At 41.2% G+C, this 25,019-nt stretch overlaps 1 protein-coding gene across 1 annotated transcript in view; it reads right to left on the bottom strand.

Moving 5' to 3' along the window:
- Positions 1-25,019, bottom strand: part of zgc:92140 (uncharacterized protein LOC447854 homolog) — a 38,833-nt gene that overhangs the window by 2,347 nt on the left and 11,467 nt on the right. The window contains exons 2-5 of the mRNA XM_034223593.1: positions 18,957-19,086; positions 6,632-6,717; positions 4,954-5,021; positions 350-410 (exon numbers count right to left, since the gene is read on the bottom strand). Coding sequence (XP_034079484.1) covers positions 350-410; positions 4,954-5,021; positions 6,632-6,717; positions 18,957-19,047 — 306 coding nt within the window. The 5' untranslated portion in view covers positions 19,048-19,086. The remainder of the gene's footprint in view (positions 1-349; positions 411-4,953; positions 5,022-6,631; positions 6,718-18,956; positions 19,087-25,019) is intronic.

Below are 25,019 nucleotides of genomic sequence, written 5' to 3' on the forward strand. Positions count from 1 at the left end.
AGTGTTGGAAAATTAACTGCATCACTTCAAAGCTGAATCCAGCCATTACTCAGTTTAATTTCACTCTGCTACCTCATCTACAGTCAGAGACAACAGGAGTGATTCAAGTGGCAGAGTAAGGGTAGTAAGTGCTCATCACTGCAGCTATGCCCCCCCCCCCCCACATGTGGAGCGAAACAGTGTGACAATGAGGAGTAATGGATGTTGTTGTACAGCCTGTCTCTTTAAATGTCAAAACACAGCTGTTTCTTTAAACGCCCTGAGCCCCTGTAACCCTGGCTTCTGCCAACCCAAATACACACACACAGTCACACACACACACACACAGTGTCACACACACGTCCCTCACCTTCTCAATCTTTTCATCCAGCATCCTGAAAAATTCCTGCTGGCTCTCTGACGTGTGAATACTGAGGGAGAGGAAAAAAGGAAAAGCAAGAGGGGGAGAGGAAGTTAGAGGAGACGAGGAGAAGGGAGGCAGCAAATACATCATGAGAATTTTCCATTACGCCCCCCACACAGCACAAACACACACAAGCCTCCCTGCAGTGTGAGAAAGGCTGTGTAGGAATTTAAATGATTATTTTATAAAGTATTAACCCAGTCTCAGTTCTACACACACGCACACGCGCACGCACGTTGTCCAAGAGGCAGCGTTATGAAAACCGGACATATAATATTGCTTACTTCACACATCAGAATATTAACATACCGATCCTTAAAGTTATTGGACGCTGGGTTTATTAAAAGGGTCAGTTCAGGCAAATCACCACGCATTATGATTATAAACAAATATTTCAGTTTTCACCGGAACTACTTTCTGTGGAAGTAGCGACTCCTATGAGGACCAATCAGAGTGATCTGGCAAAATGATATTAACACAACATGCATTACTATCCTTTTTTCTTATGTGTATTTTCGGTAACACTTTATAATAATTAAAATAAATAAAAACCTTTGAATGAGAAGTTGTATCCAAACTTTTGACTGGTACTGTAAGCCGACAAAATGTAGCTAAACAAGCTAGACGTATTTTTAAAAAATTGTCAATGATAGGTAATATGTCAAAGATTCTCCATAAGAATGACATCGCAGTAGATCCACAAGTTTAGTTTTGTCTGTTCTAATAGTTTTGTTGATATGTATTTAGCTGAGTTGATAACATTTAAGTCATTATTCCAAATAACAATTGTTGGTAACACTTTGTATTAAGGTACACACATTCACCATCAACTAGTTGTTAATTAACATGCATATTAGCAGTATATTGGCTCTTTATTAGTCATTATAAAACAGTAATTAATGCCTTATTCTACATGACCATATTTGACAAGTAATAAGCCATTAGTTGAGAGTTTTTCCTCAATAACCCTCTAATTAGTGCTTATTTATTGCAAGTAAGGAAGTTGTTGTACATCAGTTTTGGTCTTAATATGCGTTGCTCAATATGGGCCTAATAAGGCAGTAGTAGAATAGTAATTCTCCCATAATAACACACTTAACAAATATGATCTATTGTTATGGAACAAGACATGAAACTAAAGTGTTAATTGTGTCTGAATAACTCAAAATTAGGTATTTATATCTTATAATATGTGTTGGGGTATTGACAGTTCAGCTACCAATAGCAAGGTGATATTGACCTGTAAAATGTATACTGAAGGTTAGACAGAAAACCGGGTAGAGGAAGTAGGAGAACGTGAACTGAATAGAATGGCAGTAGACCAGTAGACATCCATGAGTACACTGCCACTAATTTCCCCTATGCAGCCTGAAGAGTAAAAGGGTCAAGTCCGTCAGAAAACAATAACTGTAAGTGTGAGCCTTACACTTACACTGTAAGGATTAGTAACATGTATTGTGTTTATGTGATGACATGTGGAGATGTTTAAACTCAATGAGAAAATGCGTTAGCATTCGCGCTAGCGTTAGCATACACGGTAGCGTTAGCATACATGCTAGCGTTAGTCAAACTAGATTGTATACATGCTTATTGTACAGCTAGCATTAGCTATATTTACCTTGTTTACACTTAGCGGTCCTATGTGTTAATCTGTGTATGTTACACTTGCATGTATGAGATCATGAAGTGCCTTGTAACTTCTTTTTGTATAGTTTCACTCCGTTTGAATGTCACTGGACTGCAAATAAGTCAATAAAGGAGCATGGCTGCTCATTCCCTGGCTCTCAAAAGAGTTTGGCTGGCTGTTTAATCTATGTTCACACTGAGACAACACAGAGAGAGAACAGTACACCTATTGTGTAAGAACATACAAGCAGGTCACACAGTATGATCACAAATACATAAACTCTGTTAAAAATCAGTTTTTATTCAAAAGTACAGGCTGCATGTGTGTTCTCAGCCTTGGAGAAACTTGACATGTTTTGGGATGTGTCTGAACCTCTCTTTAGTGGTTCAATAATCAAACAGATATTTCAACGTGTGCCTACTTTGTTCATGTACTGTTGAGGTTCATTTCAGTAGTTGTGTGCTATAATGTATTTACTTAGTGTGAAGAGGAGGCAACTTTAGAATAGGGAACCTGTTCTGGTCAATTAGAGTCAAACTACTAGCTGATTGGTTATGAACAAGACTTCACTTTAGAATAGGGAACATATTCTGAGATAGAAATAGCTAATTTTGAGTTGTTTAGACTTAATTAACACTTGTAGTTTCATGTCTTGTTCCATAAGAATAATCATATTTGTGAAGTGTTATTATGGTATAATTACTATTCTTGTGGTACTACTGCCTTATTAGGCCCATATTGGGCAGCGCATATTAATACTAAAACTCATGTACAATAAGTTCCTTACTTGCAACAAATAAGCACTAATTAGAGGGTTATTGAGGAAAAACTCTCAACTAATGGCTTATTACTTGTAGAATATGGTCATGTAGAATAAGGCATTAATAAGTGTTTTATTATGACTACTAAAGCCAATATACTGCTAATATGCAATGTTAAACTAGTTGATGGTTAATTTGTGTACCTTAATATAAAGTGTTACCGTATTTTCTTTATTTCCTGTTAACCTTATAAAGTTACACAAAATTAAATAAAAAAACTGGATGGCTACAGCATGAGTTTCCTTTTTTGTAAACACTTTACCTCTACTTGTGACCAAGCGTTAATGTTATCAGAGATGCCCATAATACTTTTTATTTAACACTTTTATTTATCTGCTTATTTCCAATCCAATCCATTTTATTTCTATAGCACATTTAAAAACAACAGAGTTGAACAAAGTGCTGTACATCAACAACTGTATAAAAACATAGCATAAATACATAAAAACAGACAGGACATGAAACAAATGTAAAACACGAGACAATGAAATAGTGTTGCACGGTGTACCGATACTTGAAAGGTACCGCGATACCCTGCCGTTAAAAACGTTACGATTCCTCCGTTTCATTAGTATCGGTACTTTAAGAATGACGGGGAAAAGTACTCCGGTGAGAAAGCGCCGTTTTACTAGAGCCGTGTGTGTTCAGCGCTCTGCTTCCACTCCCTGCACTGCAGCCGTGCCTGCAGTCCCGCCCCTCTCAAGCACGCTCTAAGTCCCTCCCCTCTCAAGCACGCTCTAAGTCCCTCCCCTCTCTCGTGCACGTGCTAGCTGCCAGAGCATGTGAGAAAACGAGAAGCATGGCTGCGAGTGGGAGTGCAACTGCCGCTGCGCCTCGGCTTGTTGACAAAAAAGACGCCAGAAGCGAAATTTGGAAGTATTTTAGCTATATCTCTGACAGTAAGGGCAAGCCTACGGACACCACGAGGCCTGTCTGTGAGACATGTTTTAATTTTATTTAATACGAATTCTTGTCATTTATTTTATTTATTGTTCTCATTGTTTCAAAGTTTGTGTTATGGTTATGGTGTGAAATAAAGCACAATTACATTTAAGACTTTACCTTTTTTTAAGAAAAGTATCAAAAAAGAATCGGAATCGCAATTATTGACTTGGTATCAGTATCGAAACCAAAATGTTGGTATCGTGACAACACTACAATGAAACCAGATCAGAAGCCACTGACTGAAAAACTCTCCTACATGATGTAAAAACGATACAAAACACTAGTAAGATAAAAACCCAAATTTAAAAGCACGAGTGTCATACCTGGCCTGTAAAAGCCAGGGAAAAGAAGTGGGTTTTTAAACGAGAGTTGGAGCAAGCCTAACCTGGAGGGGTAATTCGTTCCATAATTTTGGAGCTGCAACAGCAAAGGCTCTGTCTCCCCGCTGCTTTAGCCTCGATTTTGGGACTACCAGAAGGAGTCTGTCAGCAGACCTCAGTGACCATGTGGGTGTGTATGGTTTTAAAAGATCTGCCAGGTACGGTGGGGCTAAACCGTTTAGGGCTTTGTATGCGAACAGTAACATTTTAAATTGGATTCTAAAACAGACTGGTAGCCAATGTAACGAGGCGAGTACAGGCGTAATATGTTCACGCCTGCCTGTCCTTGCATTCTGGACCAGCTGTAGGCGTGACAGGGAAGCCTTGGTTACTCCAATATACAGGGCATTGCCGTAATCCAGTTTAGTGGATATAAAACAATGTATTACTTTCTCAAAGTCATTAAAAGAAAGGAAAGGCTTGACCTTTGCTAAAAGTCTTAGCTGAAAGAAGCTGGATTTGACCACAGAATTGATCTGTATTTCATTAAAGGATGTACGTTGCTTAGAATATTAAATCTTATTTTTACATAGAATATAGGTACATCACAACAAATAAACAAGAAGAAAATAAACAGGAATAAAAAATAAAAGGAACAAAATAAATCAATACAAATAATAGAAACACAAAAATCTAAACCGTAATATATTTACAGTTAAATGAAAGCTGATTACAAAGCAATGTCTCGTATCATTCTTATTTGGAGCGTTGCATAATACTGAGATGGAATATTGGTATACATATCCATAAGGCTTGTATTTCAGTAAGAAGACTTACTTTGATTTGATGTTTGCTGAAGAAACCTCCTTCTGCGGTTTGCCTCTGTACTGCACATTACTTTTCTCCTGACACACACACACACACACACACACACACCACACACACACACACACACACACACACACACACACACACACACACACACACACACACACACACACACACACACCACACACACACACACACACACACACACACACACACACACACACACACACACACACACACACACACACACACACACACACACACACACACACACACACACACACACACACACACACACACACACACACACACACACACACACACACACACACACACACACACACACACACACACACACACACACACACACACACAATTAGTTTTCATTATAAACCGATAAAACAGGCAGAAAACAAACAACTCATATCAGCAAACAGCCACACCACTGAGAGGACATGTCAAATCAAAGCTGTGTTATTAAATCATGTCCTCGCTCAGCTGCTACTGCAGAACAGCCATAAGATATCAGGTACAGGTGCAATGTACGCAGGTCTTATACAACTGTGTGTGTGTGTGTGTGTGTGTGTGTGTGTGTGTGTGTGTGTGTGTGTGTGTCTCTTACAGCTTCAGAAATGACAAGTGGTAGGAAACAAATTCTGCTCTAACCAGTGACTGTGTAAAAGTGTGGTTTGAGGCTTACGTAACTCAACTAAATAACATACCTCTCATTAGAAAACAAGACGAGCAGCCATTTTAAACAGTGTATGCACTTCAAACATGTGTTTCATTTGCAATAAAATGAATCCTGCTGTGTGTTTGTTGTAGAAGAAAAACAATCCAGTGATACTAGGAACGTCACCTCACGTCTTTAATCATTGTTGGATCATTTTAATCACTAATCATCCCACTGTAATTCGAGCATAATTTGTCTGATTTATTTGCATGTAATCTGCCTTTCCTGTGCTGCAGTACCTTTCATTTCAGATTTGTCCATGTCCATATCATGTTACTTTAATCAGGCTGGCTTCTGAGCTGCATTCATATGAATCAGCTGCAGCTTGACACTGCTTTTGTATTTAATTTAATTGTAATACCTTCTTTATTTATCAGTACTAAGGTTGTCTTTATGCTGCTGCAATAACCATAATCCTCTTATGGGATCAATAAAGATGTATCTTATCTTAATCAGGATATATAGTTGCATTAGTTATTGTTTTACAACTTGCCACTGAGACTGAACTGATTTACTGAACAAGCAAAAAACGTCTTACTTGAAACATTACACTTTTCCAGACATTAAGTGTGTTGAAAAGATGTAACCATGTCTTGATAGAGATTGATAGTCAGGTTAAGCAGGTCATTATTAAAATAACTGACTTCTACAGTGTCAATTAGAACGAAATCCCACTGTTTTAGACCACAATTTTGCAGGAAGGGAGCCAAACCAGCCGAGCGATCAGCCCCCACATTCCTCACACGCCAGCATGTTGTCTCTACCTGCGTGTGAGGCACCTCAGTGTGTTTTTGCACGTGTACAAGAGACAATAAGTGTGTATGTGCAGGCTGACCGGAGATGCCTTTAGACACAAACACGAGCTTGTTTGCTTGAGCTGTCAGAGAAGAAGAGTCTGTGTGTGGGTGACAGGCTGTCAGTTGAAATGATGGTGTGTGTTTCTGTGTCTCTCACCAGGTTCTCCTGGTTGCGAGCGTTCACCCGGTTTTCATCCCCTCTCATGTACTTCACCTCCTCCACGCCCTTCATCTTGTATTCGTCTGAGGAGAGTGGTTTGGAGAGAGAAAGAGAAAGGCATGATTAAAGGAGGGAGACAGCGAGGCAGGAAGGGAAACAAACAACATGTATGTATCAGGCGTTCTCACTGTATTCTTCCCATTCATCCTGATCAATACGATGCTAAAATGATTGAGCTTTGTCATATCGACTTCACTGTACTCTCGCCGCGTTAAGTCAACAATGCCAAGACTACACCATTGATTTAAGTTATCATTAGTCCAAGGTAATCCAATAACTACGACCTGATGCAGTGTTTCAGAGGGTGGACATGAAAGCTGAGATAAGTAGGAGAACACTAGTCATCTCCTTTCCATTTAAGCTACAGCAACTGGAAAGAAAAAGAAATGAGCAACAGTAAGAGGGAGTGTGCATATAGAAGAGAATTGAAGAAGGGAAAACACATGGAGCAGATAGGAGAAAGCTTGAGGGGATTAAAGATCAGTGGAACAGATTCTAGACTGCATGGAAAGCTTAGACTTTTAAGACAGTTAAGTGGAGCTCAATGGCTAGAAACTCTAACACTTCCTCAAAACGGCAAAGCAGCGCTACACACCCGCAATATGCATCCTAAATCACTGCTAGAGGTATAAGGGCCTGAATGTGATGTATTAAGGGCAATATGCATGTCGTATGTCCAGCCCGCGTAAAAATACACGTGTATTACAATACTTTTACATCAATAATTAACACATTCATTTTTCGATATTGTACTATTATTGTGAGCCTCTGCTGACCCCAACTTTGCGTTTCGCGGTGTGACAACAGGCTAAAATGAATGGGTTGCAACTTGCTGATATACAAAATCTATTGTTCACATTTTTACAATAAAGCCACAAATTATTTAGTGTATAAAATGCCAGAAAAATGGTGAACAATTATAATTTCTATGAGCCGCAGTTAAATACTGATCATTAAATTGCTCTCAAGCTGAAAAACACAAGCATATTATGTGTGGTCGTCAGTATTGAAAAGCAATCACATGAGACACTTCTCTTTGTCTGAAAGTTAACTGATGAAAACTGTATTTTATTGTTGTGTGTTTGAACTGTTCATTTAGCAAGATAGAGCGATATAAAGACATCATCTCGGTCTTTAGGATGATCTTATGTCATTTCAAGGTTTAATATTTTATAAACCAAATTGTGGATTGATTGATCAATAAAATGATCAGCTGATTAATCATTAACTGTAATATGTTTCCCTTCAAAAGGCCAATAAATCAAACAACCCTGTGGTAAAAACCACACCCTGGTTCACTCACTGTTCCCTACATAATAATTTACCCTCAGTTCATAGCGCAGTAAATAGGGAGTGATTGTGGACACCGCCTTATCGTTTTAGCACAGTGGATGAAGGCTTATCAGAATTAACCTTTACAGTAATGTAACATTATATAATGGCTAAAACTCACCATTACCTAAGACCAAACCCAGCCTCACCTTGAGCAGAACAAGCACACTGCTCGCTCTGCTGGGTATTTTACTGATAAAGCAGCCTGGCACACACACACATACAAAGACACACACACACATACACCTCTGGGCCGTATCTGTTGCACACTGTGTTTTGCCCTCCCTCTATCAGCAGTCTGTCGGTTTCTCTGTGTTTCTGTCTGTGCCACTTTACTCAGCTTAGAGGTTCCACCCTGCCTCTGTTGCAAACACCTCGATCACCTGTGTGTGTGTGTGTGTGTGTGTGTTTGCTCCAGTGTGTGTGTGTTTCTACATCTTACACATGCGTCACTAGAGAGCCAAATACGGCCTGCGTCTGTCAGATTAATGCCGCTGATGAGAAATCATTTTCAAAGAGAGGGAGAAGAGAAGGGACGCTGGCAGATTTAAGGGAAGCAGAAGGAGAGGTGAGAGAAAAATAAACGGCGTCTACTTTTCTGCTGTTCTGTTTGTCTCAGGAATGTAAACGAGTCGGAGCAAAGCGGCTCCTGTCTGAACATGCCGACGCAGACAAACGGTATTATAACACTACACAGGCTCACCAAACTAAGATCTGCTTTGTAAACATGCAGCACACATGGTGCTGCAGAAGGAAACAGATTAAGAGCCATTTCCTCTGCCGTACTGCCTATTAAAGCAGCAAGCCACATGCATTACATTTCAAAGATAATCCTTTCTTTTAAAAGAGCCCTTTTATGCTTTTGGGGTTTTCCCTTTCCCTTAGTGTGTTATTTAGGTTTTTTGCATGTAAATGGTCTGCAAAGGCTAAAAAGGGTGAGTTTCTTTCCCACACACTTCCCCCCCCGCCTGAAAAACCTCCATTGGACTCCTTTGTTTACTTCCGGAACATAGTAACATTAATATGTAGCACTTGCACTCATATTGGCTACCTCTCCAACACACTGTACGTAATTGGCTAAGGGGCGGGACATCTTTAAGGGTTGACCACTCACAACAGAGCCAGCCAGCTGACTAATTAGAGCAGACTGGGCTCTGGTTTCAGGCAGAGGGTGAAAAGAGGTGCTGCAGCACAGGCAGCATGAGAGCTTTTCGAACATTAAAGCATGTAAACATGTCACAGTAGAGACACAAAGTACAAATATGAAGCAGGAAACGAAATGTTTAGGTAAAATGTCTTATAATTTGTGTGAGCTGCAGCCTGACTGGTAAAACTGGCTGAATGTTTTTTTCTCCCATCACAGTCAGTCAGTCAGTTCGCTTAATGTGACGTGTGTGGATAGATCAAAGTGACCCAGCTTCCACCAATCAAGACTCATCCCATCACAGACATTGCTTTAATTGAGATAGCAGCAAAAACTGGTCATGCTATGTGTGCCAGTAGTGTGTGTGTGAGTGTGTGTGAGTGTGTGTGGTTGTCATCATCACAAGGATGTTTCGTCACGCTGATGATGGGGCTTGCTTTGGGAGAAAGGGAAGGGGAAACGTCGGAGAGGGGAAGATGAAAGGGAAGAACTATTTTGAGAGGCTGTGATTTTGTGATGTGGACATGTTTCTCTTCTCTGATTAAAGACTGGCTGTGCGCTGACCTTAAGGTACAAACATAGTGCATGAGAATGTGTGTGTGTGTGTGCACAAGTGTGCTTCTATTTCAGATAACCCTGTGTCTTTGAATCCGCTCGTTTGTCCTTTTATGCAAGTGTGCCGTTTGTCTGGGTGTGACTCATTTAAATAGCCATCTTAGTGTTTCTGTCCTGGGGCTATGTCACTCTGTCCTCCCTGCTGTGTGTCCTGCCTCTCGGCCGCTCTGGCTCCAGGCCATCGCCGGCCTCGCCATGACTTCTACACATGAACACGACTCCTCATCTCTAACACACACACACACAAAAAAAAAAAATCATACCCATCAATCAGTTTAGAAAAGAAATACTGAGCCTAATATTCTCCAGAGAAATAAATGTCGGGGCTGTTGTGTTGCTGTAAGGGATGACATTATGAAAAGCAGGAAAAGGCAGACAGGAAATCTCAAAATGTCCTTTTTGATTTGATACTGAAGTGCCAACAATAAGCAAAAAGGAAAATAGATAAATTAAATTACCTGCGACATAGGGAAGTTCCAAAATAAGATATTGACCTCAGACAACGACGGACTGAAAACTCATCATACACAGTCAAAGGGGATCTATTCGAATTTTGGGGGGTTTTCCCTTTCCTTAGTGTGTTATATAGGTTTATACAGGCTACAATCACAGAGTTCTCTCCAGAGGGAGTTTCTCTCCCACACACGTAACATAGTGACATCACAAATATGTAACACTTGCGCTTCTATTGGCTGGCACTCCATCACATTGTACGTGATAAGCTAAGGGCGGGGACTTCTCTAAATGGTTGACCAATCACAACAGAGCCGACCAGCAAACCAATCAGAGCAGACTGGGCTCTGGTTTCAGACAGGGGGTGAAAAGAGGTGCTGCAGCACAGGCAGTATGAGATTAAAATAAAGAGCTTTTTGAACATTAAAGCATGGAGACATGTCACAGTAGAGACACAAAATACAGATATGAACCTGAACAATTTGCATAATAGGCCCCCTTTAAATAATCACATTGAATGAGTATCTGGGTCCTACTAGAAGAACAATATTTAAAGAATAATTAATTACGTACATATATTGTGTGAACAAACGTTGGGGTCTTTTGGCCATCAGCAGTTTCTCATAACCATAAGGTTGCTGAAATCAGGGAATTACAGACGGACGATAGTTTTTCTGATACGTGAAGCCGAGGACAATCTGAGGCAGCTTCAATCTGTTGCCATGTATGGAATAACTCAAAATCAGTGTCTGAAGAAAGATGGATAGGGGGTAGGGCATGTTGGTGTAGATTGGCTTTGGATTGAATGTATGGACATCCGCATGCATTCATCAGCAGCAGCAGATGTCAGGTGTTCAGGGCATGCAGATCACAAATAATCACAACAAATATACAGTATGTACTCTGAATAGATCTTACAAACAGCCATTATGGTTATGTGGACAAACAGCCAGCACATAGACAAATATTTACTTGATATGCCAATTTGACGATAACATACACCACCCCCCCACTCCCATTGCTCCCGGGCGCTGTACAGTAGCTGCCCACTGCTCCTAGTACTAGACGCCTGGTACTAGGATGGGTTAAAAGCATCCTTTCACTGTGTGTGCGCTGTGTGCTCTGCATGTGTGACCATTAAAGAGGGTTTCATCCCTCCCAATTCTATTCTTCAGTTCTAGTAAAAAACTAAAAATAAACTCACACCAGCCTAGCATTCAACTCAGCGTACTGCTCTCCAAACACTGTACAAAGAAACTAGTTGATTAGAATAATAATAAAAAGAAGAAGACAAAGAAGTATAAAGATTAAGAATAATAAGAAAAAAAAGACGGAGAAGAACGGTGTTGCCGCTCTTTTGATCTTGATTTCCACTGTGAATATATTGACTGGGTGCTAATTTAGTGATCTGATAAAGAAAGTTTAGTTTATTTATTTATTTCGAGCGTGTAAAACCAAAAAAAATACAAATGAAACAAAAGATGATACAGAACTATACAAATGAATGTAATAACAAAACGAAATATTGAATTAATAATTGAATAATCTGTAGTATCATTGTCTGATATCAATAAACAAAGCTTTAGCTAATTACACGTCCGAAAAGGGGTCGGAAGAAGTTTACACTTATTTAATCCGACCCCTTCTCCCTTTTTCTTTTTACATCTTAATATATGTTAACATACAATATCAATGTATACTTTAACCTTGAATAATTTATATTATCATTCATATAATATATACAGGCAAGTTAGGAGAATGGTCTCTATATATATACACACATATATATACATACACAAATTCATACAAACACAAATTCATAAATAGAATACAAAACAAGAATATAAACAGTTATGGTTTAGCAGTTTCAGTATGTTTGAAGTGCCATCAAAGCTTTGAGGCACTTATAAAACAATTAGCTTTGAGAGATACCACTTATTCCCGAGAGTGGATTGATCCTTTCAAAAGGGTGTCTTGGCAGAAACCAGTGGAAAATCAGCAGTCCAAAGTACACAGCTGCTTTCTCTTCATACCATCTTCTCTGCATCTGACACACACATTTCAGAGTGACAGAAGCATCACATTGTCACACAGGAGCGAGTGAGCTGCTCTCCGTCTCAAAACAACACACACTCTTAAAGAAAACAGGGAAATCTGCACGCCACCATGTTGTGTAAACATGTGAGGGGGGTGCTTTGGCAATCACACACACATACTGTCCCACATACGATATCTCCGCTCTCATCTCTGCTCCGACTGTGATTATTGCCGACATCAATAACATGATGTTGTGGAAAGTGTTGCTATTTTCCCTCGTCGGCCTTCAGTGTTGGTGTAATGGAGCTCAGCCTTTTCCGGTTATTGTGCGAGAGAGGAGTGGGGGGGGGGGGGGGGTCAGTGGCTTGAGTCTGACAGCATATCTAACACACACACACACTGATTGGCAGACAAATCAGTTGGAGGCAGATCAGCGCGAGTAAGACAGGGCTCAGTGTCTGACGAAATACACTGATAGGCAATTGACATGTATGACTCACACACACTCAGCCTGCAGGGGGGGGTGTATGTGTGAAGGAGCCTGAAGGCGGACTGACTGACCAGAACGGACCAATCTTTTCCACCTCGATCATGAGAAGTACACCGGATGTACGGAGGCATGTCAACTGAGGTCGAGCGAGTTTAGTGGGAAAAAATGACAACACTGAAGCTGCTGGAGAAACTGTGGAGTTTCTTTACCGTGTTGAGTCCAGACTATAGATTCATGTCATTTAGAAACTCTGTGGAGTTTCTTTACCGTGTAGAGTCCAGACTATAGATTCATGTCATTTAGAAACTCTGTGGAGTCTCTTTACCGTGTAGAGTCCAGACTAAAGATTCATGTCATTTAGAAACTCTGTGGAGTTTCTTTACCGTGTAGAGTCCAGACTATAGATTTCATGTCATTTAGAAACTCTGTGGAGTTTCTTTACCGTGTAGAGTCCAGACTATAGATTCATGTCATTTAGAAACTCTGTGGAGTTTCTTTACCGTGTAGAGTCCAGACTAAAGATTCATGTCATTTAGAAACTCTGTGGAGTTTCTTTACCGTGTAGAGTCCAGACTATAGATTCATGTCATTTAGAAACTCTGTGGAGTTTCTTTACCGTGTAGAGTCCAGACTAAAGATTCATGTCATTTAGAAACTCTGTGGAGTCTCTTTACCGTGTAGAGTCCAGACTAAAGATTCATGTCATTTAGAAACTCTGTGGAGTTTCTTTACCGTGTAGAGTCCAGACTATAGATTCATGTCATTTAGAAACTCTGTGGAGTTTCTTTACCGTGTAGAGTCCAGACTATAGATTCATGTCATTTAGAAACTCTGTGGAGTTTCTTTACCGTGTAGAGTCCAGACTATAGATTCATGTCATTTAGAAACTCTGTGGAGTTTCTTTACCGTGTAGAGTCCAGACTATAGATTCATGTCATTTAGAAACTCTGTGGAGTTTCTTTACCGTGTAGAGTCCAGACTAAAGATTCATGTCATTTAGAAACTCTGTGGAGTCTCTTTACCGTGTTGAGTCCAGACTATAGATTCATGTCATTTAGAAACTCTGTGGAGTTTCTTTACCGTGTAGAGTCCAGACTATAGATTCATGTCATTTAGAAACTCTGTGGAGTCTCTTTACCGTGTAGAGTCCAGACTATAGATTCATGTCATTTAGAAACTCTGTGGAGTTTCTTTACCGTGTAGAGTCCAGACTATAGATTCATGTCATTTAGAAACTCTGTGGAGTTTCTTTACCGTGTAGAGTCCAGACTATAGATTCATGTCATTTAGAAACTCTGTGGATGGTGCCTTCGTTGAAACATATGGATTAAAAAGTGGATTTCTTCTTTTGTCAAGTAAACTGACTTTAAGTGGATTATGTCAAACTACACCATTACACGCGCGTAGGCCATGACTGAACAAACATCTGGCCATTACAGTATGTGTCCACGACTGAAATAGTGCAGAGATAGAAAGATGGAAGTGAAGAGGAAACAGAGATAAGAGGGGATTGAGATCAGATGAAAAAAATGCGGGCGTCATGAAGGGGTGTGTTATTGTTTTTTAGCTTTAATCCACAGTATTCAGGTCACACACACACACACACACACACACACACACACACACACACACACACACACACACACACACACACACACACACACACACACACACACACACACACACACACACACACACACACACACACACACACACACACACACACACACACACACACACACACACACACACACACACACACACACACACACACACACACACACACACACACACACACACACACACACACACACACACACACACACACACACACACACACACACACACACACGATTCCCCTTAAACTAACTGACAACTACAATTGGGAATAGGATTGAGGAAGAGGAGGCAAGAAAGAGGAGGAGAGGTTAAAGGACAAAAGATTCTGACCTAATGTCGTGCCGGAGGAAGAGAGGGAGAGAGGGAGAGAGGAAGAGAGGGAGAGAGGGAGAGAGGGAGAGAGCCGAGGAGAAGAAACACTGGGGGGATGAAGGCAGGAAGAGAGGGAGGAGTGTGCAGAGACCCAAAATAGAGAGACTAGAGAGAAAGAGGAAGGGAAGAAACGAGGCCTTGTGCAGGGGGGAGGAAGAGGCGATCTGACCGAGGCAGAGAAGTTGAAGAGAGAGAAAAAAAAAAAAGAGAAGAGCAGCAGCGTCAACTGACGTCAGTCTGCCTTCCTCTCTCAAGGAAAAACGCCCCCCTCCTCCCTTCTCTCCGGCTCAGCCCCTTCCTTATTTTGTTGCTCCTTAAAAAGACATTTGAGCAGAGAAAGGGGGAGGAGGGTGAGGGGAAACGTGTCAGAGAGAGTCATCAGTTCTCTCATCTCACGTCTTTTTGTGTGTATTACTTATTAATGGCTTATATTAATTGTATTATTCAAATCATTTTCTTGTTCACGATCCAATTTTTTTATCTGATCAGAAAACTCATTTTTGTTCAAAATGTTATGTATAGATGTCATAATTGTACAAAGCTCTATCTATCTATCCATCTATCTATCCATCCATCCATCAATCAGCCAGCGAGGAGCCAGCGAGCCAGCGAGCCAGGCGAGCGACCAGCAGCGAGCAGGCCAGCCAAGCGAGCGAGCGAGGAGCCAGCGAGAGCCAGCCAGCCAGCGAGCGAGCGAGGAGCCAAGCGGAGAGCCAGCGAGCGAGCCAGGCGAGCCAGCGAGCCAGCGAGCGAGCGACAGCGAGCGAGCGAGCGAGCCAGCGAGCGAGCCAGCAGCGAGCCAGCGAGCCAAGCCGCGCGAGCCGAGCCAGCTAGCCAGCGAGCGAGCCAGCGAGCGAGCCAGCCAGCGAGCCAGCGAGCGAGCCATCCAGCCAGCGCGAGCGAGCCAGCGAGCGAGCCAGCTATCGATCCAGCGAGCCAGCCAGCCAGCCAGCAGCCAGCGAGCGATCTATCTATCCATCATCATACAGTCTATCTATCCATCATCTTCCATCTATCCATCTATCATCTATCCATCTATCTAGCATCATCTATCCATCAGCGACCTCATCATCCTATCATCTATCCATCTATCTAGCTAGCCTCCATCCCATCTATCCATCCATCTATCTATCCATCTATCCATCTATCTATCCATCCATCTATCCATCTATCCATCTATCCATCTATCCATCTATCCTGTGTGTCATTATGGTCATGCCAATAAAGCTATTTGAATAGAATTGAATAGAAGGGACAAGAGCAAAGTGAGTCAATGAGAGGTCGCAGGGAGAGGTTGAGAAGCAGGAGGAGAAGGAGGGAGAGGGGTCAGAGGGGGGAGAGAGAGAGAGGAGGGGGGAGAGAGAGGAGGAGGGAGAGAGACCTCCTGTGGATCATCATCTGCCGCGTCCATCCGCCCAGAGTGTTGCTCCTAATTCTTAAATCGCTGTTAATCCCCGCTCCACCCATCATCTCTCCCCTCTCTGGCTTTCACTTTAATTTCTCTCCCTGATTGCACAACAGCCTGCGAGTTATTAGAAAGAGCTGACAATTACATTCATTACAGATTACTCTGACGATTATTGTTTCAATTAATCGATTCTTTTAAAAAAATTACATAATGTCTGGCAGGCGCTTTTGTCCAAAGCTCATTTTAGTTTTTGACCCACACAGGGAGCAATGGGGGGGGGGTTTGGTTTCTGGCTCACTGACACTTTGACACAGGGGTCGTACCATCATCCCTACCCTTATGGATCTGCAACGATTACAGGAGAAATAATGGCCAACTGTTTTAGTTAATTGATGAATCAGCAATTTATCAGAAATAGAAAAATACACATTTTTTCTTGCAAAAATTGCCCACATTTCTGTTTCCGGCCTCTCAAATTGTTTTCCTTATTTTCTCTGATTTAAATTATTTTAACCTGAACATCTTTTTGATTTTGGACTGCCAAAACAATATATTAAAAAGGAATCGCCAACTAGGAGGAACATTTTTTCCTATTTTCTGCCATTTTAAAACAAAACTCAATTAATTTATCTCTAAATTTTAAATAATTGTTAGTTGCAGCCCTATACCCTACAATAGTTGGAGAATCTGATTTACCACTTTAAATAACCATTGCAATTTCACAGAAATTAGAACATTTCGTAAGAGCAAAAGATTATTTAAATAAATATTCAGATTGAAATTATGTAAAACTGAGAAAAGCACATAATAATAACTAACTTTATGCAGTATATACGTTCACTTTGACTACAGTTATCTGGCTGCTATCACACTATTTCCTACATGCTACATATCTTTTTAAAACACTTCTACTGATAAGGACCCACCTGGATGTGTACTTCTGTAAATTGTGACTTGTGGTATTTCTATCTTTAATATGTTGTGCATGCCTCAGTCTTATTTAAAAGGAATGGTATGCTCATGACACTCATTTTTAAATAATTATCATCCGATAAAACAGACCAGTCTCTGCCAGTCTTCTTTTCTTTTTTTTAATCCGATGACATTATCAGTGATTTTAAATTGATTAATTACCGAAATAACATCAACACTGTGGGCGGCGCCATTTTACCGGACGTGACGTAAACCATGCGTTTGGTTTCGAGGACACGTTGATGTTCATGTTATTTACTGTAGTTACTCTCTTCAAATATGCCTCATTGTATCGCGAAACATTGCCACAATTCAGATAGGAACAATCCACGGAATGCTCGGTTCCATCTGTTGCCAAAAGGTAAGCGTAGGAAGTACGTTCGGAGGCAGTGGCTAGCGAAATGTGGCCGGCCCGAACCGAAAGATCCACAGGCGCATGTATGCAGCGAACATTTCAAGTTTCCGGACGACTACTCTGGGAGTATGATAAAACATAACATGGGATTTATTGAACAACCATTACTTAATGGAGATACCATCGGTCTTTCTGGTGTCATCACCGACCAGGACACCAGTTCGGCCAGTTGAGAAATCGCCCTCTGCAAGTGTGAAGCGACGGAGGACCAGAAGTAGTGCTCGGAGTAAGAATAAGGTATGTTATAGCGCATTTCCATTGCAGCGGGTAGCCCCGTTTAAACGTCCTTTATCGTCCAGGCCAGGCCAGTTTTTGGTGGCCTTTCCATATAGCGTGGCTAGTGGGTATTTTCCCCCAGTTTTCCGGCCCCATAAAATCGTGGTTCTAGGGCCAGGGACAACGAGGCTGAGTATGCTAAACTAGAGAGGGAATCGCTAGCAAGGGTGGTACTACATGCATACATATCTAGTAATCAAAGTCATTGTATCTACTAAGTAGTACTAAGTAGGCTCGAACCTGTATGGCTGAATTCCCCCTTCCAATCTCTTCATATTGCTCAAAACTTCGCCATGTTTTCGTGTGTTTACAAAGTGAACGCATGGATGACGTCACGACCATCACGTGACTACTGAAAATGGGCAAAATGGCAGCGGCCTGACGGAATATACAGGTTTTGATAAAAAAGAGCTATAAAATCATTATTTACCGGGGAATATCGCTGATTTCTTCAGGGTATGGTTTAAACATAATGTTTCACTAAATACTGAAGTTTTGATTAATTATCTAATGAGTGGAGCATTCCTTTAATATTATGTTATTTGTGCCTCGATACCTTTGTTGTCCTCTGTGGGACTCAAAGGTATTCTGATTCTGAAAGCCCTGCAGTAATGAAGGAGGAAGCAGAGAGTGTTTGGCATTTTTGCTTCAGAAATGTTAACAGTTAATCAATTATTAAAATGATTATTGTTTAACTGCCTGTCCATCTAATCCAGTGAATAATCCAGAGGCTCCTCATAGTCTTGGTTTGTGACTTCGTTTAATCATCACGAATGGAAACTCTAAAAAGGAATAGTTCACTCTCTCCTCTCATCCCTTTGCTTTCCATTCCTTTTCCACTTCCAAAGACAAACATATTAAAAAGATACCTGAGTGAGTACACGTCTCACACCGCAGTCTCTCACACTTCCTCTCTCTAACATGAACTGTCAACATGGACGACTCCAATAAAAACTGCAGAGTTGACAGTTATTGTCTGAAATGGAGAACTTAACAGTCTGCCAGAGGACGATGAGCCATAATGAAGCGCATATATTGTGAGGGCAGACGGGGCAATTGTTCAGCGCCGAGCAATTAACTGAGTGAAATAGAGCTATGAAGCTTTTATTGACATCTGTGTGTACTGACCACTGAAGAGGTCGCCGTTGCTGTAGGCCTTGCCGCGTCCCTCCTCATCGTTGGGCACGGCCGACACCTGCTTGGCCGAGGTGCAGCCCATGGCCTCACACTCTGAAACCTCTCCTCATCGCACTCTCACCTGCACAAGGACAAAGACAAGGATACGTAAGATGGTGAAAGAAATGCACTTCACTTCTGCAGTTCAGGCATGAAGACTCCTCAGCTGCGTATAATGAGCTCATTATGGGCGTCCACTTTTTTTTTAATATATATTTTTATTGAAGACGCATAGAAAAGACATTTGGTACATTGATAGGAACCACAGTTACAAATGTTCAACAGTTCAAAGCTACTAGTGTTCAGCTTAGTCTCTACTATTGTACATCAATTGACAAGCCATAAATAGTTGACCTTCACTTGAAGGCGTACAATATTTAAACCACAATTATAACCAAAACAGACCATGTAGCCCAAATGTAAGAGAGTGTTGTACAGACTAACAGGACAAAACAAAAATAAATAATAACAAAACAGTACAAAGACAAAAACTAAATATATAATGAAGAGGGAAAGGAGGGGGGGGGGGGGGGGGTGTCCATTGATCATTGAAAAAAATTAGAGATTTGAAGAAGGTTAAGAACTTAGTGTAAAACCTAGAAATTTCACCTCTTAAAGAATATTTAATTTTCTCCAGTTTTAGAAAAGACATAACATACGTCCACTTTTAACCAATTACATGTACCACATCTCCAGCAGCCAATCATCGCGCTGCAGTCAAACTTTGTATCTGTTCTCCTCTCTCCTGCAGTCAGCTGTGATTTCAGGCGCCTCCACCCCATCTACCTCCAGTCATCATAATGGCCCTAGACTCTGGAACACTCTGCCCCTCCATGTGAGGTCGGCCCAGACCCTAGGGGTTTTTAAATCTACACTTAAAACTCACTTCTTCTCTCTGGCCTTCTAGTCAGAGCGGAGCACGACTCCTGACATTTCACTGTGTGTGATTTTTTATTTTTGCTGTTGTAAAGTGTTTTTATTGCATGTACAGCACTTTGGCTCGACCAAAAATCGTTTTAAAAATGTGCTATATAAATAAAACTTGATTTTATTTTATTTGATAATCGTGAACAATCTCATCAAATCCAGATGTTCAGCATCCCTAACAGTCTCTTGACCCCTGGGGGGGGGGGGGGTTCTACTCACGGCTGCCCACCAAAGATACAATATATGGATTGGGGTCTAATCGTCAAAGACCATTAACATTTCTATCATATTGCGCACGTGTAAATAAATGTTCTTTCGACCAAAAAATGAATTATCTCCTGATTGAAATAGATATCACATGAAAACACAGTACCATTTGTTCAGTGGTGTCCGTCACTCATGAGCCTCTTCTGCTTCTCTATTTATTCATAGTGATTTCTCGCTGCATTATAACAGCTCCTCAGATGTGCCTCTCCTTCAAAGAGGGCACCCTGGCTCTGCAAATCTTTTCAAAACTGTATTCGCCAAAAGTTCTTAAGCTTTGGAGCAGGTTGTTCACCGCTGTACTTATTTCTCTTTCTAGAAAAATACATTCAGCTCCTGTCTGGGCGCCCTGTATGTAACCTAAAGGCAGGAAACCTAAAACACATTTCCTTTCCTTTAGTGTCCATTCACACCTGGTGTTCAGAGCCACAAAGAAAGATGAGTCATAATATAATCAGGAGAAGTGGAGGGAGCATTCACATGAAAGTGTGGCTGATCATTACCTGCCTCATACGTCTTTCTTCGCAACACTGTCATTATATATGGAGAGGCCCAGTGGGAAAATAAACAGGATGACCTGTTTAAGAGGGGCTGCAAAGACATTAGTGTTTTGAAGATATTCATATTAGATTATTATTTCAATCATATGACGTTTTTCTTTAAAATGTCAAGGACTCAGAGCAACGAAACAAACAGAACATTTCAATATGAAAAACAGTGTGAAGTCGAGATAACATTTTGAAAAATGTCCTTTTAAACCCTTATAGATCACACACCCAATCATTCTGTGCACTCGTGAAATAATAATAGCCAGAAAAATAGGAATAGGAAAGTTAGTTATAAATGTATTTTCTAGTATAGTGTGTCGTAGTAGCTGTTAACCGCTCAAAGATTCAGTTTAGCTGTTTGGGGTAATGTGTCGGATTAAGAAAAGCGGAATAAACGACTCGTTGCGCCCTCGCTGCGAGGGGGACCCAAGTTCCCATCGGCGAAAACACGTGGGTTTGCTGTCCTGGCTCCAAGATGGTGGAATGAGCTCCCCATTGACATCAGGACAGCAGATAGCTTACACACCTTCCGGCGCAGACTGAAAACTCATCTCTTTCGACTCCACTTCGAGCGTTAGAACGATTAACGAAGCACTTTTATACTAATAAAGGACTGGCTTACCTAAAGCCAGTTGAGTAGCACTTGAAATATTTGGCTCTATGAAACCTGATGTACTTATATGATTCTGTTTTCTTCAAGGTTGTGTCTTCCTGGTCGAATGTACTTATTGTAAGTCGCTTTGGATAAAAGCGTCAGCTAAATGCAATGTAATGTAATGTAATGTAAAATGAAAAAGCAGCTAATTCTAACTAACTTAAAATGTGGCCACAGAATGCGTTTTAACACAACAATGACAAATGTCTACCTGAAGTTGATATGATGAATGCAATAGCAAAAACGTGACTATTAACACATCCAGCAGACACAGAGCAACATTGTCATTCACTTGTGATACTGTTTCTGCAAGTCCAATATTCACTGTCATTAAAGTTATGAGCCCCAACTCCTGAGGGAAATATCTCTCTAGCTTAGCTTCAGGCTCAACTGTGTTCACCAGATAGCTGCTAACACCGTCTGTCTGCTGTGTGGTGCTGCAGGAATAAAGTGGGTTTATAATTCTTCATCCTATCATTGTTTGACTTAAAGAGGACATGCTATGCTCATTTTCAGGTTCATATCTGTATTTTTCTTTCTCTACTGTAACATGTCTCCATGTTCAAAAAGCTCTTTATTTTCCTCATACTGCCTGTACTGCAGCAGCACCTCTTTTCACCCTCTGTCTGCTCTGATTGGTTAGCTAGCTGGCTCTATTGTGATTGGTCAACCGCTAATAATGTCCCGGCTCTTAGCATATCATGTTGAATGTGTCTGAGCGCTAGCCAATAGAAGCGTCCATTGTGAAAAGGGGAGGTAATCACCAATGGCTCCAAAACATAATAGTATCACACTAAGTCACATTACAGTACTATTAAAATTTGACACAATGACAATAGGCTGAACATTGAAATCTTCTGAGATTTATAGCCTTTTTTCAACTGAAAGTTATTGAGTTTATTAACATCTGTTTTATCTATTAGGATACATATCGGATCATTTTTCTGATGTCTCCATGACAACTACCCAACAGTCCTGCTGACCTCATCAGAAAGAACTCAAATGTTACCACAAAGTTAGTTTAAAAGTGTGTAAAATAGAGATCTATACTTATTGTCTGTCTGTTGAAATTGCCATGCAAACATATTGCAATACTTGGCTGCTTTGTTTAGAAGGTTTAGACTGTTGAAGCAGAATTTCTCCAAATTGCTCCCTCTCAACATCATATGGTGAGAATCAAATAATTCAGAAAAGTGGAAATCAGTGAAAAGTGCTCCCACTCAGCAGGACAGCTGACGTGAAGATGTGAACGTCGCTGTCAGTCAATCAGACACACTGTCAGACACTATAGATAGTCTCCATGTCACTCACACATGCCATCATTGGCTGCTGTCATTTAAACAAAAAACACACAAATACATATGGGGGCAGTCAATGATTACCCACATCCAAAATCAAATCTGCAGCTCCCTGTAAGTGACAGGAGGAGGAGGGGGCTTTTTTAGAGAGGCAGAAGAGACAAAGACATCTGGAAAAGATGGAAAATAGGTGGTATAGAAGGAGGCGGAGAGGCGCAGAGCTTCAAAAGACTGCGCCCGCCTCTCCTCCCTCCTTCAGTGATCCTCAGAGCATTTGAAGCTGACAGGAGGCCGGTGTTTACTCCTGTGTTTAGGCTGCGGCCGACCGGCGTCCACCTCTCTGGACACAACAAAGCGCCAGGTGTGCAGGAGGGGGTTTCTGTAAATTGACTGTATGAAAGGCTGTGACCATGCTGTGTGTTGTTGGGGTCGTTTAGTTATTAAGGGATAATCCCAGTTGGGTCGTTTTACCGTCAATGTTGCCCTCTTTCCTAAAGAGTAACTATGAAAAGCCAAGTTATTGCTGAGATGTGTGAATGCAATGACATGGCTAAAAAGAAGCCAGTTAGCTAGTTAAATATATGGATTAAAAGAAAAAATACACTCGGCTACAAATAAAGGATCATTAGTGAGAATACAGGTGTGCTGCCTTTCAGTGTTATTAAGATTAAGATTAAGATGGACTTTTATTAATCCCTCGTGGGGAAATTGTTTCTCTGCATTTGACCCATCCTAGTGTTAGGAGCAGTGTGCTGCCATTTTGAACGGCGCCCGGGGAGCAGTGTGGGGAACGGTGCCTTGCTTAGGGGCACCTTGGTAGCACTTGGTCTTGCCGGGACTTGAACTGGTGACCTTCCAGTTGCCAAGCCAAGCCCCTATCGACTTCGCCACCACCGCCCCATCTTTTTTAAAGTAGTGAAAATACCGCTATCTGTAAACTGTTGGATATTTACAACCTGTGTGATTGTCTGGTTGATTATTTGTTTCCCTGTCAGATTTCTCTTTCTTCCCAGATGAGTTATCAGTTTTTATCCAAAACTCAAAATACCATTTTTTGTAATATTGTGATCGGTAGAAATTAAAAATGTGCCTTGTACTCGTAGAATTTCTGTAAAGTGCATCGAGAACATTTGAAAAATGAGCTTACATTCTAACAAAACAAAGGAATAATCATGACACCAAAACACCTGAGAAGAAATTAGGAAAATGAGTTTTGAACAAACAACATGGATGGAAGAAACTGTCGCACAGTAACATGACACAGAATCAGGAGTCAACTATTAGCTTGTTTTCTAGTGAGCTATTGAAGGTACATGAATGAAGGACACACGTCATTTCTACACTTAATGGCTGATCTGGTTAGGAGAACATGTGCATTCTTTTAAATTGGAAAAACGTGGCATCACTATGGCGACTACAACGTCACAACAAAACCTATTGGACTAAGTGTAAATGAATGATTCTGTTGCGAATGTGTAAATCTCTTCCTCATCTCTCCGGGTGACATCATTCATCTCTGGAGCTTGGACATGAATTTCTCAAAGGGCCGGCAGGTGAGAAGCAGCTGTACCTCACACACACACACAAGCCTCAGATGTGTGTTGTTGTGTGTAGCATCACCTGTGGCCCGAGTGCGTGTCCTGGTCTAGAGAGCAGCTTATGCTGTTTCAGGCCGCCTGTGACACCTCTCACCACGACTGAAGCGACTCAATCATAAACCCAGGCAGACATGCACAGCTGGGACGTCTTAATGCAGCCTCGGGCACGTTGTCGCAAAGAGACACTCGCTGCAAACTTTCAATAATATAACCTCATCCAGCATAATCCGTCTCTTGACAGAGTCGCTAAAAATGAGGAGGATGAGGAGCTTGCCCTGAAACACTGCCGCAGGGGCGCTTGTTGCCTGACAGAGAATCACAGCACAGCGGAGCACAGAAGAAAAAGGCAGAGAGAGCTACAGAGGCAGAATATGTCGAGTAAAAAAAGCACAGACGGATGCTTAAGGAGCGAGGAGAGGGAAAAGTCGGATTTCTCTGTGCTATGTGTAGAACTAAAGCGAGTATTAGATCAGCAAAGCAGAGACTCCCCTTCTGAAAGCACTGAAGGAAGTGAAGTGAGAAATGTGAGCAGCCTTGATAGATTTTTCAAGTTTTAAATGGGTCTCCTCTCCTGTGTGTGGGCAGCATCTGTTTGAAGGGCTTTGATTTGTGTGTATTGAAACATCAAATTGTGAGTAGGAGAAGGCTAAAAATAGACCTAGCAGTCCCAGAGCTATTGTTGTGTGCAGGGATAATGCTAGGCTGTGAGAATCTGTTAACCACAC

The sequence above is a fragment of the Gymnodraco acuticeps genome, unplaced genomic scaffold, assembly GCF_902827175.1.
Source record: "Gymnodraco acuticeps unplaced genomic scaffold, fGymAcu1.1, whole genome shotgun sequence".
NCBI classification, from domain to species: domain Eukaryota; kingdom Metazoa; phylum Chordata; class Actinopteri; order Perciformes; family Bathydraconidae; genus Gymnodraco; species Gymnodraco acuticeps.